General features: G+C 38.4%; 3 protein-coding genes and 1 pseudogene across 5 annotated transcripts; all 4 read right to left on the bottom strand.

Annotated features, from left to right (window-relative positions):
- Positions 1 to 1,194: 1,194 nt before the first annotated feature.
- On the bottom strand, positions 1,195 to 4,800 carry LOC137934137 (uncharacterized). Of its 3 annotated transcripts, none has more exons than XM_068778380.1 (10): positions 4,687 to 4,800; positions 4,514 to 4,600; positions 4,183 to 4,368; positions 3,424 to 3,879; positions 2,509 to 2,629; positions 2,328 to 2,397; positions 1,935 to 2,022; positions 1,720 to 1,840; positions 1,349 to 1,590; positions 1,195 to 1,267 (listed from the first exon to the last, which is right to left on the bottom strand). In XM_068778380.1, the coding sequence occupies exons 4-9, from the start codon at positions 3,508 to 3,510 to the stop codon at positions 1,376 to 1,378; spliced, it is 702 nt and encodes a 233-aa protein (XP_068634481.1). In that variant the 5' UTR covers positions 3,511 to 3,879; positions 4,183 to 4,368; positions 4,514 to 4,600; positions 4,687 to 4,800; the 3' UTR covers positions 1,195 to 1,267; positions 1,349 to 1,375. The 3 variants fall into 3 exon arrangements, with proteins under 3 accessions (XP_068634481.1, XP_068634482.1, XP_068634480.1); XM_068778381.1 differs by having other exon boundaries at positions 1,212 to 1,326; positions 1,427 to 1,590; XM_068778379.1 differs by lacking the exon at positions 1,195 to 1,267 and having other exon boundaries at positions 1,280 to 1,590; positions 3,424 to 3,593; positions 3,712 to 3,879.
- On the bottom strand, positions 3,670 to 5,415 carry LOC137934206 (uncharacterized). Its single transcript, XM_068778478.1, has 6 exons — positions 5,338 to 5,415; positions 4,897 to 5,065; positions 4,687 to 4,829; positions 4,514 to 4,600; positions 4,276 to 4,368; positions 3,670 to 3,879 (listed from the first exon to the last, which is right to left on the bottom strand). Exons 1-6 carry the CDS (start codon positions 5,413 to 5,415, stop codon positions 3,670 to 3,672), a joined length of 780 nt encoding a protein of 259 aa, XP_068634579.1.
- Positions 5,358 to 8,346, bottom strand: LOC137934138 (uncharacterized; annotated as a pseudogene).
- Positions 8,347 to 9,086: 740 nt separating this feature from the next.
- LOC137933903 (E3 ubiquitin-protein ligase SINAT2-like) lies at positions 9,087 to 13,620 on the bottom strand. Its single transcript, XM_068778007.1, has 5 exons — positions 13,319 to 13,620; positions 12,811 to 13,184; positions 10,785 to 11,271; positions 9,862 to 10,248; positions 9,087 to 9,764 (listed from the first exon to the last, which is right to left on the bottom strand). Exons 3-5 carry the CDS (start codon positions 10,995 to 10,997, stop codon positions 9,444 to 9,446), a joined length of 921 nt encoding a protein of 306 aa, XP_068634108.1. The 5' UTR covers positions 10,998 to 11,271; positions 12,811 to 13,184; positions 13,319 to 13,620; the 3' UTR covers positions 9,087 to 9,443.
- Between the last annotated feature and the right edge of the window lie 2,586 nt (positions 13,621 to 16,206).

Here is a 16,206-nt window from a genome sequence, read left to right as displayed (position 1 = left end):
TTTCCCATGATGCAAAAGAAAAAAAAATGATACCAAGACAGTAAAGTAATGAGAAACTGCATAGTACCAGATGGAAGATGTGACATAGAGATTATTCTACCCCCAATCCAGGGCACCACTTTGAGACTCCAATCGCCACTCAGCTCATCAAGAATTCTTGAAAGTTCTGTCCCCTTCTGGCTTGTTTGTTCTTCTACATCTAGAATATTTCTGGCGTTTTCTGCAATTTAATAGGTTTTATTATCAGCAATATATAAAGCAGAAATTTTAAGCAATCATTATTTCCACAAGAGTTTTGTGATAAGTTTCTGGCAATTCCATTCAGTAAACCTTTAAGTTGACTGAAGAACACCTCACAATTTTATTTACTCCAAAAAAAACTGCACATATTCTTAAAGCTCATATATTATAAAGTATGTGCCATCATGAATGAGCAAATAATGCCCATTCAGATATAAGATCAACTCACATGCTAACCCCAGAGAAAGCCCTGAATGGTTCAGCATAAAATAGTGTTGGAAGACATCTCAAAGGGGTATTAAGGTAAATACCTTCACCACGTCAAAGAGATGGCACAAGGGTGTAATTAGAAAAGTTGATATATGTCTACTTATGTCTTTTCCTTTTGAGAGCTTGTAGCCCTAAGTGCAATGTAGTCATTGTAAACTTCCTTCATCAACTATAAATAGAGACCCAAGGCAAGGGGTAGATCATTAAGTCTCCCCTATTATCTCTCAAATTCGTCCTTACTTTTCTCCCTCAAACTCTCTCTCTCTCTTTCTCTCCCTCTCTCTCTCTCTCTCTCCATCTCTCTCTCTCTCCATCTCCTTAGCCGTCCCCTAGTCACCTTTCTCCTCTCTTCCTTCTTACTCTCCTTTTCTTCTTCTCTTTTTTTTTCTCTCCTCTCTCACCCTCTTGCTCTGATACCATGTTAGATTTAGGATACAAGATATGAGAGATTTTTTTTTTTTCAAAAAGAAAAAAAATGGCACAATAGAACAATTAATAATTGATTTAAGAGAAAGGGAAAAAAAGAGAAAAAAGAAGCGAAAAGATAGATTTGGCTATGAAAACTATAAGATGCCACTTCTCTGAGAAATCAATTATAATCTAAGATCAATGACTTCTCTCATAGGTAAACTCATGAAAACATAAGCGAAAAGTTGCAAGTGGTGCAATGGCAAAAAAAAATACCTAAAAGTGTTTCGTACTGCTTTTTGCTACCGGCTATGAGGTCACTCACTTCATTTTCTGAAGGCATCCTTATCTGAATCTCCTTTCCATCAGTTCCTAGTGCATCAAGCTGGAGGAGAGACAAATAGAAGACTGAAAAAAGCAAATAACCTACAATTTCATTTTTATTCATACGTTGTTGTTAGCTACACAAGAATTGCGCCTTGGCACCTCCACCTAGCAATAAATATACATGTAAGTGCCTCTCGGGCCTTGTCCATGATCCTTCAACTTTGGAAACCTTTACTGTGACAACTGAGGATTGTAGTTCAGCAACATAATATGTTAAGAGATATTCTCCTTTACTAAATCCATATCCATCCCCATCATCTTCAAAGAGAACACCTTCTGCTCTCCCTGTGAAGAAGGATAAGTACAATGTAGACTAGAACATGAAATAGATCTCATGAATGAATGTGAATCTTGCAATACATTCTGAGGACTAATAAGTTCATAATTTGAAGCACTATTGTAGCTCAAAAATACCAGTTTCATCTAAAGCAACAAGAAGGGACAAGTCGTTAGATCTGTTTGCTTCAACAACATATTGAAGAGGCAGTCCAAAAGGAATTATCGATCCACCTTGCAAATGTAGAGTGGGTAAGTCCTGCGCATTCAGAAAATGAATGTGCAATTAGTAACCGTGGTGCTTCTAGTGAAAATCTCCTTCAGAGGACCAAGTTAGTGCAGAAAATACGTACAGGATGTGGGTCATCAAAATCAAAACTCATCCAAATGCCCCTAGGAAACTGCTGTAGGAGTTGATGCCATCCTTTCTCAGGTGTCGTGCTGATAACCATACAACAAGAATATTAGAATAAGTGCTACTATGATTAAACTTACCTATTCATAAAGCGTGTAATATTTAAATAAGTATATAAATGTGTATATATGCATACATGCATCTGTTTATGGATGTTTCTAGATAGAAAATTGTGATAAAAAGTAATAACTTACTGTAAAGCTAAAAGCTAACATTAAGAAGGAAATAACATTTATTGTAGGCACCTCGCACTACGAAAACCATATCAGTACTTACAGACATTATAACAATCATCCATTCTATTACACTTTACATGTTAAGTATGGTCTACCTGGAACATATTAAAAGTGGACCTAGTAGAAAGGAATTTTCAATTTTTCTCAACTTTGGATCTTTTGGATCTGCACAGTCCATTAAATCAGGCACAGATCAGTATAAGAAAGCCAGTGTACCAAAAAGATGCATGTTCTCAAACCATACAAAATGAATCTTTTGCAGATTGAAAAGCATACCTGCAAAGAATGTAGGAGCTGCAACGGGATTACCCTTGGTATGAGCCATAAAAAAAAGAGGATATAAGTGTGGCAGGAAGCGGTAGCGTCTCAGTAATGCCAGACGACATACTTCTTCACACTGAAAAGTATAGAATGAAGTTAGTGTGCATTCCACAATAGCATCTATGTTTGAATTCTCTAATATATAACACATATAGAGAGGAGAAAACAAAAGAATTTGTGTCAAAAAAGTATTTGTCACTCGGTGTGTCTTATGTGACCTGTGTTTGTGTTCACCATGTTTGGCATCATTTAGTCTGTTTGGGCCTCAACATGAGGGATTATGGAGGGTAAAAAGTCCCACCCATCTACAGTAGTAGATATGCTCCAGCCTCCATGTCTCAAGCTAGCTATCTAAGACGTAGGGAAATTGTTTTAGGAGGATAGACTAAGAATAACCCAGTTTTTACAATCATAATGATCAACTTTATGAAGATCCCATTGGATTCAGAAGCTCATAACATTGGTCCTGATAACCCCAATTTATTAGTTGGTAAGCGGCTCCAAATTTCAGCTAGTTAGTTTGGGAGAAACCAGCCCAATTATAAGAGGCTTAAGCAATCCAATCTGATGTGGCAACCATTCAAGAGATCCAGAAAGTCAAGATTGAGAGCGCCAACCTCCAGCTGCTCCTCAAATCAGAACTAGGCTGATGGCCAGTATCTCTAATCCCCTAAAATTAACTTCAACAATTTATCCAACATGGGGGAAACAGTGAAGTAAAACACAAGCGCATTTAGACCAGCTTGTTGCCTCTGTGCAAAATCACAGTCACGAGTCATCCATGTTACTACTATAATGGCAAAGAGACTTCCTCTAGATTGTACTTTATTATCCTCCCTTCTTTGAAAACCAAATTAATGACACACAAACCTCTTCTCCAAAAGACCAGGGCTCATGGTCAGCAGTGCCACTTTCAGAATGCCCACGACAGAAAGGAAACAAAGCACCTAAGCCCATACATCTTCCAAATAATTTAGGTGTTGCATTCGCAGCAAAACCACCAATATCTGGTCCTGATAAAGGTTGACCACTGAGACCCTCTGTGCAAAATCATAGTCACGAGTCATCCATGTTACTACTATAATGGCAAAGAGACTTCCTCTAGATTGTACTTTATTATCCTCCCTTCTTTGAAAACCAAATTAATGACACACAAACCTCTTCTCCAAAAGACCAGGGCTCATGGTCAGCAGTGCCACTTTCAGAATGCCCACGACAGAAAGGAAACAAAGCACCTAAGCCCATCCATCTTCCAAATAATTTAGGTGTTGCATTCGCAGAAAAACCACCAATATCTGGTCCTGATAATGGTTGACCACTGAGACCCTGCATATCAAACCAGTAAATGGAAGCCAGCAGTTATTTGAAGGCAAACAAAGAGTAAGAATTATATTAAATGTTTGGAAAAGCCAAATGACGACATTGAAACCAAAGCCAGGTTTCAGGCACAAGAAAAGGCATCAACAGAACATAACTTGTTTTTTAGTTCAATGAGATACTACATAATATAAATATATTCCTATCAAATTACAGTATGTCACATTGATAATTTGTCATGCTAGAAATCCCTATTGCTACCAAATTCCAGTAGTTTCTTTCATCAAAATGATAATAAGAGCATATACTCACCAGCTGAAGTACCATGGATAAACTCATATGTAAGTGGTCCCAGTGTGACAGATTGTCTCCAGTCCATGTTGCAGCATACCTTTAACTACCTACAAATCCAGCTCTAGTGAAAACAAAGGGACGCTTTTCACTTGTAGCAATCTTCATTCCTTCATATGTTGACCTTGCCATCAACAAACCATAAACCTGAAAAGTAAATAAACTAAGAGATTAGAAATTCTATCGCATAAAGGACAAACCCAGGCTTCACAATATGCCACGAAAACAAGCACAATCTTCCACAGTAAACCAATAGGACAAGTTAGTCCATCACTAGGGTAAAGAAGACTACATTATGATAATGTGAGTGATCCTGAAAACCACCAAGATCAGCATCTCCTCTGTGAACGTTGCTCTCAGGCATTGTTTTTGTGACAGTCTGGAAGATAAAAGAACTTTTAGATCCAATGAATCACTAAAGGGTAAAACTTAACTGTGGAAATATAGAGTTATTATAATTCTTACCTTAAAAATAGCAGGCACGTTCATATCATTCCATATACCATCAACACCATTTGCAACGAAGTTTTTAACCAACTTTTCCCACCATGAACGAACTTTTTCTTGTGTAAAATCAGGGAAAACACATGGTCCAGGCCATACTTCCCCTATGAACACGAGAAGAAACATCGAGAGTGTGCTGTAAGAGAGAGAGAGAGATTAACATAATTTTACCAACATATGGTCTGCCGTCAGCTTGTTGAACCCACACATCATTCTCTGTGCCACTATCATATACAAAATAACCTTCCTCATGTTTTATTCCTGGGTCCAACATCCAGATTGCTTTGAAGCCATCACTGCTAAGGTCATTCACCAAAGTCTTTGGATCCGGGAAGCGTTTCTGTGCGTAAACAAAAATGTTATGAAAACCATTTCTGACCTCATCAAATATTTTAAATTATCGTGATATTTAAAAGAGACAAAACAAAAAATTTAGCCATTTCTAGAAGAAGAGGCATTTTTTGCCCCCCTCTGACCCTTCCATCATAGGCCATAAATTCAATATGGTCTCCAGAGCCCAGTCTTAGTTAAGGCCAACTCAAAGAATACAAACGCGAAGTGAATTGGAGTCATTGAAGGTACAGAAAGTCAAGAAACGTGACAATAGAATACCTGATCAAACGTAAAACATCGGAAACCATCCATGTAGTCAATGTCCATCCAAATAACATCACAGGGAATACCTTTCATTTGAAATGTTTCCGCAATCTACATACACAATGCAGAAGGAGAGAGCACAAATGGCACTATCAATACCTCTAAAATAGTGAAAAGGATAAGACTTAGTCCAACTCGAATCTCATCACATCCCAACTACAATTTTCATTTTCTTTCACCATCCTTTTACTCATAATTTGTTCTGCACATATCACACCTACCAATATATTTTCCAGTTTCCACCGGTTTTCCCTGAATTTTGTTTCAGGATTTATTCAACATTACCCTTGCTGATTCAGGCTAAACACTATTGGATCATCTGGTCATAGAGCACTCAACAAAAGAATCTTTCTAGTTCACCAAGAACCTCTTCTTGCTAATGAAGTCCAAAAGTAGCAGTGTACCATGTAAAAGAAAAGTTACCGGTATGAAATCGATTGTAATAATCATTAGGACTAATTAACATCCATTCCTATTTAGATAATTCAATAGAAGTTGTTGAACATCAAAACATGCCACACACCTTACGAACTTTTGCATCAGAATCATAGCTCCAACGACATTGGTGATACCCTAAAGACCATTTTGGAGGCAAAAAAACGGTGCCTAAGATAAAAGTGAAATACATGGTCAGTTATAGAAGAAAGTGCTCATTCAGAAACAAATAATGTACCTATTCTTAGCATATTCCAATCCATTAAATCTAAAATCACAAACTAATATAAACCTATGGATAAGTTCATTAGTTTCTGTTTACTTTCTCTTTGAATGCTCCCTAGTTTCTACTTTAGGTAAAGTCTATGACATTAATGATTTTCAAATCTAGGAATTTCACTAAACAAGGTGAATATCTTGGTTACACCGTGTGAGTCACAATAACTGTGGAGCCTACTGAAAGAAAGATCATTAATAGAAAAGGCAGTACAAGACAGAGAAACCATTAAAAAACTGAGCCATGAAAATTGTATATATATATATGTATGTATCCCTTATGTGATTTACGAAGATGGCCCCCAAAACTGGAGAACTTGTCAAAAATGGAAAGAAAAGCAGTTAAAACAAACAAAGCCAACAGGATCCAAGGTCAACCGATTGCATGAGAAAGTGATATCAGGACAGCACTTGGCGTGGTGAAAGGTTCAAAGGTGATGACTGGATACACAGCTAGAGCAACAAATTTTATTGTTGATTCTGCCCTCAAGTCAATGTGGAACAAAGGAGATAAGAAAAGAAAACAATTATAATGGCTGATTCATGCACAATGTTGATGCATTGTTCATAAAGCACCCCAATTGCATCTCCATTTGGAAGGACAGCTAGAACCCATGGGTGTGACTGGTATAAGGATGTCGTCCCAGCTCCATAACCCCATGCATCTGTATTCCATGTAAATATCTGCAGTGGGGAAGAAAATAAACAGGTAATTTGTGAAATTGCATTAAATTCATTCCCATGGACATGAGAAAAACTAGCACTCACCCTCTTGCCTGTCCGTTCCAGCTGGCCGCCTACTTCACCAGTCCCATATAAAGATGTTCCAGCCAGAAGCTAGAGAAAGAAATATCAAATGAATCAAAGAGCCAAAAAAACCACACAACAGTTCAAAATGTTGAGAATTAAGAATGACTATGCTAAAAGAAAACAAGAGTGGAGCATGTGAACTCAACCTTGATCGTTACTATATGTTGCTGGTGCAACAGTTCGAAAGTAGGAAAATAATCAGGTTTCTTGTGAATCATAATTGGTGTCTCCCTGAGTTTAGGATCCACAAAAGAAAGACTAGGATATGCTCTCTCCCTGTCATTCCCTGAACAATCAAATCGGTAAACCCTTCCTCAAGGATAGGTTCAAAGACCATTTCCCCAGAAGTAGGATCTTCTGTGACTTTCTCTGCCTTATAAGTGGCCATTTTTTTTACAATAATATTTCACTGTCGATATCGTTTATAAACCTTTGCCTTCTGCATGCGAAAATCTGTATTAGGAAGTTTCTCTTCTGTCAGCAGTCCTGTTATTTTACATTTTAAAAATATCAGAAGCAAATAAAATTGATTTTTCACATCAAGACAGAAGTATTGAGCAATTATAAGCGACAAATCCTAGGAGATCCTTCAACCATATCACAGTGTTCCAGAAGCAGAAACCAACGTGAAAAGCTCAAATGCACCTAGGATCAACTTCAGAGCAGCAACCAAAAACGTCTCAGTTTCATTTAGTTATAACAGAAGCAAGCCAATCAACGTAGACATAGTTCATTTACGAACTCAAACGATAATACTTTCTGACATGTCCTGGTTGTTGTAGAACTAGAAATGTATTCCCTCAGCAACTCTAATAAATGCATCAGCAAAGCTCCTTTCAGAACAAGTAAAAAAAAAAAATCCACCGCAAAAAACACAACACTGTACTTACCAAACTAAAAATTTACCGCCGTCCGTCTTAGTATCTGCATTAAAATCATTAACAGATGTCCCTGCTTAAAACTAACGAAGCCAGTATATGAATTTCCGAAGCTCAAGAACGATATTGAGCCGAACCCAGTAAAGTTGATAAAATACACAAACTGGTGGCTTGATAACGGTAAAACACAAATCAGCAGCAATCGTTTCAGCGTTATCGGTTAAGAAGATACATAGAAGACCAAAACTGAACACAATTCACTTAAAAATGCAGCGGAGCAAGCACAAAACCTGCCGGGAGCACACAGACCGTACAGACTACCACACGGTCGATAACCGAAAATGCGAAACAGGAAAAGATCCGGGATCACTCCAATCCTCGAGAGATCTTCGTTTCTGCAACTTCGATCGCGATCTCAGGACCGCGGAGCTAGTATCCGGCCAACAGAGCCGCCAGTGAGCTGCTTTAATTATTTCCATTGACATCCCCGCCCAAATATTCATACAAAAAATTCCCGCAGACAAATTTACAATTATAAAATTCAAGAACAATTTGACTACCATCGTCTACGTTCTGTACTCACAGACTGCAACTGCGTCAGCCGCTTCCAGCGAACCTGTCGTGGTCATGAACGCAGAGCGCGGCACGTGGAGTGGTGGTGTCCGTTAATCACGGAAGGCCTTTTGGACTAGAACGGGATACCTTCTATTCTCGGCGGGCCGAGCACGTGTAAGCTTTGGGCGCGTGGTCACTACACGTGAGCCGTGTGGTGAATGTGATTACTGTGGATGATTCAAATCGTTTTAATGACCACTATAGAGATAAAAATAAATTTTAATTTACATGATAATATAATAAATAATTATTTAAGGATGTTTATGCTAATATTGTCAAAACCGGACAGGACCGAACCGTCCTGTTCATCTGGGTTATATCGGAACCTGATCATTTTCGGTTCTTGTTTGGACAAAAATCAGATTTAAATGACTCAATCGATTGGTCTGCTCCAACCATAAATCAAACCAATTGAATTAAATTTGGTCTAACCCGATTAGATCAAAACTAACCATCATACCGGTTTGATAGCCAGTTTGGTTTTAATAACATTTAACTTATATCAATAAAAAACTAGGGCAAAAAATGCAAATAGCTATTACTATTTGTGTTGATATTAAATTATAAAAAAAAATCACCCCAAAAGCAATTTCTTAGGGCTTAAAATGATAATCAAATAGATAAGAAAGCACAAACATAAGAATCCTAATTTACGAGAATTTTTTCAATAGAAAACATTCCAAGAAGAACTTAGATAAAAAGAAAATAAAATTTTATTATTTTATTTTCCTAAAACACCATGATCCTTTAAATAAAAAAAAATTCCCAACCCTAACTGGATTGGGATGGAGATAACTGTTCAAAAGAAACTAAACATTATTGGATAAGCAAGAATGGATCGTTGAGATCACAGGGTTGCTTCATTTCTCTAATTATGATACACATCTTATCAAGGTGGAAACAATATCTTGATCATGCAACCACAGGCACCCCTTGTGGCTCAGGGTTTAGCCCTAAGCACCCCTTTCAGACCTAATAATCTAGTTTCTACAACTACAGATTGAGACTGGACACAATTGAAGTTGAAGGTATAGCTACTGAGACATCTCACTGCTCTTTCCAAATCCTACCAGTAACCCGGAGCTTGAGCTCCTGCCTGTTGCCGCCTGAGAAGAAAAGAGCCATGTTACGGTAGATAACAAGCCCATCGTAGCTGTCTCGCACCTTGCGGTGGCTGTCCCGGATGCTCCTCGGCACTCCCTGCCATATCAGTTTCCTGCCATTCCCACCTACTTCTAAGCTGTAGCTAAAATTCTTTGCCTCACTATCGTTGCCCATGAATCTCAAGAAAGCCATGTACACAGGAGCCATGCCCAACAAAAATGCCTCAAAGTGTAGGCAGAAGTGCTGTCCGAAACAATTGAAGACCTGGGTAAAGGGCGGTGGTGATTACAACGGCTGTGATGAATGGATGGCTACTTACAAGTCAGGAGCGAGAGAAAACCAAAGAAAGAATTTGACTTACTGTGAGCATCCATGTTGCGTTTTCAACTTCTTGTGAATTGGATTTGACGTATCGATGGTTGAATGTACATCCATCATGCATGTCCACCTTGTGATCGTTTTTCAGGTGGGTGACAAGAGTTGGAATGTCGCCAGTTACATGGCACTCAGAGCCTGCATAAGGGCAATTGTAGGGTCTGAACCTGCACTGCTGCTCATGTTTCAATTTACTATAGTAGGGAAAGATGTCAGGGCATCCAAGTATCTGATATCTGCATGGGAGTTCCAGGGACTCGGCTACCTTCTCAAGAGCCAAGCATCTGATGTTACCCAGTTCATATCGACAAGTGGGGCAATGGTTATGTACTCTGAGTTTGCAATCAGAGCAGAGCGTGTGGCCATTGGGGCACTGCACAAGGTAATGACACGAGTCATTAAACCCAGAGAAACTGATAAGAATCTAACTGGTATCATTCTGAAGGAATAGAAAACTGCAGTTGCTATCACTCAGAGCATAGCAGGAACTGAGAGTAAATAATTCTAAAGCCATCAAAATTTCAAATTGTTGAGAAGAGTTTTCTGATCTAAGTTCCCATTAATACTTGGAAAAGAGAGTTCATTCTCAGAAAGCTAATCATACTCCGATTTTGGGATAGGAGAAAACTTAACAAGTAAAAACATAAACAGAAGGCATTAAAAAGTATCGCCCAAAAAAGAAAAAGAAAGTCATTGGTAATAGAAATAACCAAGAAGGTACGTTTAAATAGAAAAAAGATGTGATATGATACATGAAACAAAAGTAGCCTTTTTGTTTGAACTCTTAATTCTCATAGTTAGTCTAATTTGATCAAAATATCTGTCCAGCCTCACATGCATTTCTCTACTAGATATCACTTTATTTGCCATATTCTACTACAAGATATGAAAAGAGTCTGAGGAAAGAACCTGATGTATGGGGGGGTACATTGAGTTTGTGCAGACTGGGCACTCCAGGAGCTCATGGACACCATTAGTTGAAGACATACCTACTTTAACTCCAGAAAAGAAAGAAGGTTTATTGAGCTGAAAATTTTCCAACTCATCACTAGCAATTGTTAGTTCACTCTCTGCAGCCTGAGACTCGGAACCTTCCTTGCAAATGGTGTTTCCTGGAGCCATCTCAACTTATTCACAGACTCCTACTACTTGCGATCAGACAAGCCAGTAAGGCATAGCCAACTTATTCACAAATTCCTATTATTTGTGCAACAACCAAGGCAGTAGCTACAGTTGAATGTCCCACCTCCTTGTGTACCGAAGTAATCAGTCATGCACGATTGTAAATAAGAAGCTCTTCTGACTCACAGGAAATAGAGTATGTTGTAGTTGGAACTTCAAATTGACTCGGTAATGCAAATGGTGCTTAGAGACAGAGACAGCAACTTGATACTACCTGCAAAAAATAAAAAGACTTTTGCATCAGAAGCATCTAATAATCTGCAAATTCAGCAACTCCATGAGTGAGCTGATGAGTAACTTCAAATTTATATAAGTCACGCACGAGCACACACATAAACCTATTTCATCTCAGAAACCAGTTAAGTTGAGGCTATGTTTGTCAATAGAAATACAGAATCCATAGTGAACAAATTTATATAAATCGCACACACAATCGTACTCATACAAATGTTAAAAAGAATAGCCCCACATGGATTAATGAGTACAAAGATCTGAGGTTTATCAGTTGAAAAATAAGTTTTCTAATTTGACTAGTCATCTTGGGATGTGCCTTGGACCCAACTCCATATAGTATCAGAGCAAGTACTCATACATAGGCCTCCACCCAAATTGTCCACATGCAAAAACACAAAGAAGACCTACACGTGAAGGAGAATCTTAAAAAGAATAGTCCCACATGGATTAGTAAGTACAAAGATATTAGGTTTATTAGTTTGGAAAGAAGCTTCCTAACTTGACTAAGACCAAATAAGTTGAGGCAGCCATTGTCAATAGAAATGCAGAATTCAAAGCACACAGATCAACAACAAATTTGCACCGCTTAGGTAACATATAGTTGTTAATCTTGATATAATGCAGGTTAGCCTATCTACGAATCCCCAAAGGTCAATCTCAGATCAGTAAAAACATGGTGAGAAATGGAATTCCCAGTGCAATACATTCCAACTCCAAGCCTGTCATAACAAAGGAAAGAACTGAAACACAGAACAGTCACTTCACCCCACTCGCTATCCCAAGCAATTGAACTGGTAATGTCCCTATCCCCATGACACAAGTGCAGTGGTTGGGACTTTGAATGTATCAAAAGACCAAAATAGACAATTGATCATGACGCAAAAGAAGAAAACATAAAAGCAGATCACTGTTTCTTGCGCAAAACGGGGTATCTTTAGTTGAAAACCGCAACTTGTCTCCAAAGATAAAAAACATTGACACACCCACCATTTTTTCAGTAGTTATCAGTAACTCGGGAAACCATTATTTCACAAGTAAACAGCTCATTATCAGCCCGGTTTGGAAAAATCGAAAACAATTTTCTCACGGACGTAGGAAAACCACAAAAATAAGCAGCTTAACGCTAAACAATATGTAAACGTAATCAGACAACGTTACTAAAACCTACAAGTAGGGCAAATTGTGTTTTTTCTTTAACTAGATTATGCAAATAACGGGAAACAATGCGAGCAGTAGTCTTTCCAGCATTTATAAGCAATTCCCAACTAGCAAGATAACCACATCAAATTAAAAAAAAAAAAAACGAAAGAAAGAAAGAAAAAGCCGAACACACTTAAAGTTTAAACGAATTCAAGCAAACTTCGTAAGCAAATACACTAAATTCCCCAACTTTACTATTCAAAACATACACTAGTCCTCATAAAGAAAATAAAACACCCTGTCTTCAAACCAAAAACGACCAAATTATCCCCTCCCAAAAAACTCAAAACACCAGGACGAAAGGGAAGAGATATCGTACCCTTTACTCGCTACAACAGCATCCGGAACCTTCATCCGAACTCCGAAATCAGATCAACCCCACGAAAGTAGAAAAAAAAAAAAGTATATACAACCGCCGGGGACGACAACGATCAAATCAACCCCTAAACGCCATCGGAATCTACTTTTTCAGCTACCAGCTTCAGGACGTCGGAGAATAGAAACAAACAACCAAATGTAAATGATAGAAGGCCGCGTCGATTCCTCCTCCACGGAAAAAGACGCCAGAAAGATCCAAAAACCCTTCAAAAGCTGGCTTTGGCTCCACGGATTTTCACACACGAGTCACCGTTTGTCTTCGCCATTCTCACTAGACGAAGGAGAGAAGAGTCCAAACCCCGAACTTACTGCAGCCTAATAAACAATCACATAAAGATTAAACGATAAGAGATCTTTTGAAATATTTAGTCCATGTAATCATAGCCGTACACGTGGGAGTATACAAATTAACCGTCCAACAAATAGTGGGCCTGATGACGATCACTGACCCCACGAGATGAGGAACACCTCTGCGTAAAAGATTACGATTACGACCATGATTAAATTGATACGCAGCCCAACCCTGCACGCGCGTGATACTCGCACTCTTCTCCTTTTCGTTGTTGCCGATCTATTTGTCCGCATCAATGGCCGCGCAGTGGCTCTGAAATCCGGACGAGGGCACTGAAAACAGACGAGAATCCCACGCATTTAGAGAATAGAATCGCGGCAATAGTGATTTTGTTCACAAACCCGTTCGCGCTGCAGGGACTACGAGTGAGTAATTTATACAAATAAGTGGCGGGCACCGAGTCACCGACTGGTGAACAGAGGCTGCCATGGGGACTGTGCTACCCACCCGTTTAAAGCAAACATTTAAGGCGACTGGGACTTCACGGCTCTGATCTTATTTTCACTGTTTGAAGCCAGACTGTGATGCTCCTTATCTGCTACCTCGAAGGCGGGAAAGTCTTTTGGGTGTAGAGAAACCGTTCTTTGCTGTCATGGTCGGCCCGCCGGACACGATGAACGAGGCGCACGCTGGTTGTGGTGGTGGTTGGGGCACTCGAGTGGGCTGCGTGTTTTAATGTAAGGTTTATGAATGGACGTGCCTCATTGCCTGTATGTAAATTAAATACTTTTTAATTTTATAAAGGTTAAATATATATTAAAAATAAGGCTACGGATCAAATATGAATTACAAGCTTAATTCCATCTAAGTTAGTCCAAAATAAACCATAATGCGTTGCTCCGGCATTATTTAGTTTATTAGATTAAGGGGGGTTAGTCTACAGTGAAGTGGAATGAATTCCCCCCGCATTACTCAAGGGGGTTAGTCCATAATGAAGTGGAAATGAAGTGGAAAATTGAATTGAAGTGAGATAAATTGCTTACACTTCAACTCATGTTTGAGTGTTAGTATAGGCGAGTTCAAGTGGCTTGAAAACAGATTCCAGTGTTAGTGCACCCAAATAAAAAATATGATATAAAAAAAAAAAAATAATATTTTATAATATACTTAAATAGAACATATACCTAAACATATAATTAACAAAAATAAGCGTGGTTACTACACTTATAAGTGATTTAATGTGTAATATTAGAATATATTAATATCCTAATTAATAAAAAATTATATTATATTACTTAATGATTATAATTTATTATAAATTAAAATAATAATTATGGTTTAATTAATTATAACAATTGGATAATTAAACCAATTAATGATTATAGTTTATTATAAATTAATATACTAATTACGTGTGACTAGAATAAATTATTTAAAATAAATAAAAAGTTAAAAATAACATAAGTGAATATAATAAATAAATAAATTATTCTGTAATAACATAAGATATAGTTTAACATTAAAACTCAGTATTTTAATAAAAATAAATAAATACATAATAAATAAATAAATATATTAATTTATCAATAACATAATATACATTTTAAATATTATTAATTAATAATATATTAACAAAAAATGAAAAACTAATGGTTTAATTAATTGGATAATTAAACCAATTATGACGATGTTTAATTTTTCCTAACTTAGGAAAAATTAAACATCGTCTTCGTCTTCCCCTGCGGCGGGCTTGGCAATGGCGACGGCAGCGGGCAACGGCAACGGAGGCGGGGGCAGAGGGAGGAAAAATACTTTGCTGAACGGTCAAGGAGGGAGCAGAGATCGTCTGGAGAGGCTGACAAGAGGGAGAGCAGAATAGCCGAGGGGGGAGGGAAGAAGCAACGCGCGTGGAAAACTGATGATTTGCAAAATAGGTAGGAAACAGTTTTCCCCCATTTTTGCCTGAGCGAATGAAATGGTGTTATCTCACTTCAATTCAAGTCATTCTCGACTAACGCCATAAGTGGGATTAAGTAATGCAGGGGGAATTCATTCCACAACTTAGTTCATCCCACTTATGGCGTTAGTCGAGATTGACTTGAATTGAAGTGAGATAACACCATTTCATTCGCTCAGGCAAAAATGGGGGAAAACTGTTTCCTACCTATTTTGCAAATCATCAGTTTTCCACGCGCGTTGCTTCTTCCTTTCCCCCCCCCCCCCCCCCACTATTCTGCTCTCCCTCTCGTCAGCCTCTCCAGATGATCTCTGCTCCCTCCCCGACCGTTCAGCAAAATATTTTTTCCTCCCTCTGCCCCCACCCCCGTCGACTGTCCTCCCTCTGCCCCTACCTCTGTCGCAGAGCCCCTCGGCCTCCCTCTCGTCCCCCCCCCCCCCCACCCCTCTGCAATTGTTCAGCAAAGTATTTTTTCCTCCCTCTGCCCCCACCCCCGTCGGTCGTCCTCCCTCTGCCCCCACCTTCGTCGCAGAGCACGGGAGGCTCTGTCGTAGAGCCCCTCGGCCTCCCTCTCTTTCCGCCCCCGTCGGCCTTCCTTCCTCCCTCTCTCGACCTCCGTCGTAGAGCACGGGAGGCCAGAGCCCCTTGGCCTCCTGGCTTCTCTTCTCTCTCGGCCTCCCTATTTTCTCCCTCTCGGCGCACCGTCGGAGCGTCGTCTCCGTCGCCGTTGCCAAGCCCGTCGCAGAGGAAGACAAAGACGATGTTTAATTTTTCCTAAGTTAGGAAAAATTAAACATCGTCATAATTGGTTTAATTATCCAATTAATTAAACCATTAGTTTTTCATTTGTTGTTAATGTATTATTAATTAATAATATTTAAAATGTATATTATGTTATTGATAAATTAATATATTTATTTATTTATTATGTATTTATTTATTTTTATTAAAATAGTGAGTTTTAATGTTAAACTATACCTTATGTTATTACAGAATAATTTATTTATTTATTATATTCACTTATGTTATTTTTAACTTTTTATTTATTTTAAATAATTTATTCTAGTCACACGTAATTAGTATATTAA

Source organism: Aristolochia californica, unplaced genomic scaffold, assembly GCF_029961685.1.
Source record: "Aristolochia californica isolate CCGP_79_NKW_82.1479 unplaced genomic scaffold, dmAriCali1.0.hap1 SCAF_6, whole genome shotgun sequence".
Taxonomy (NCBI): Eukaryota; Viridiplantae; Streptophyta; class Magnoliopsida; order Piperales; family Aristolochiaceae; genus Aristolochia; species Aristolochia californica.
Note: the sequence above shows the minus strand (reverse complement) of the source record. Positions and strands in the feature narration are given on the sequence as shown.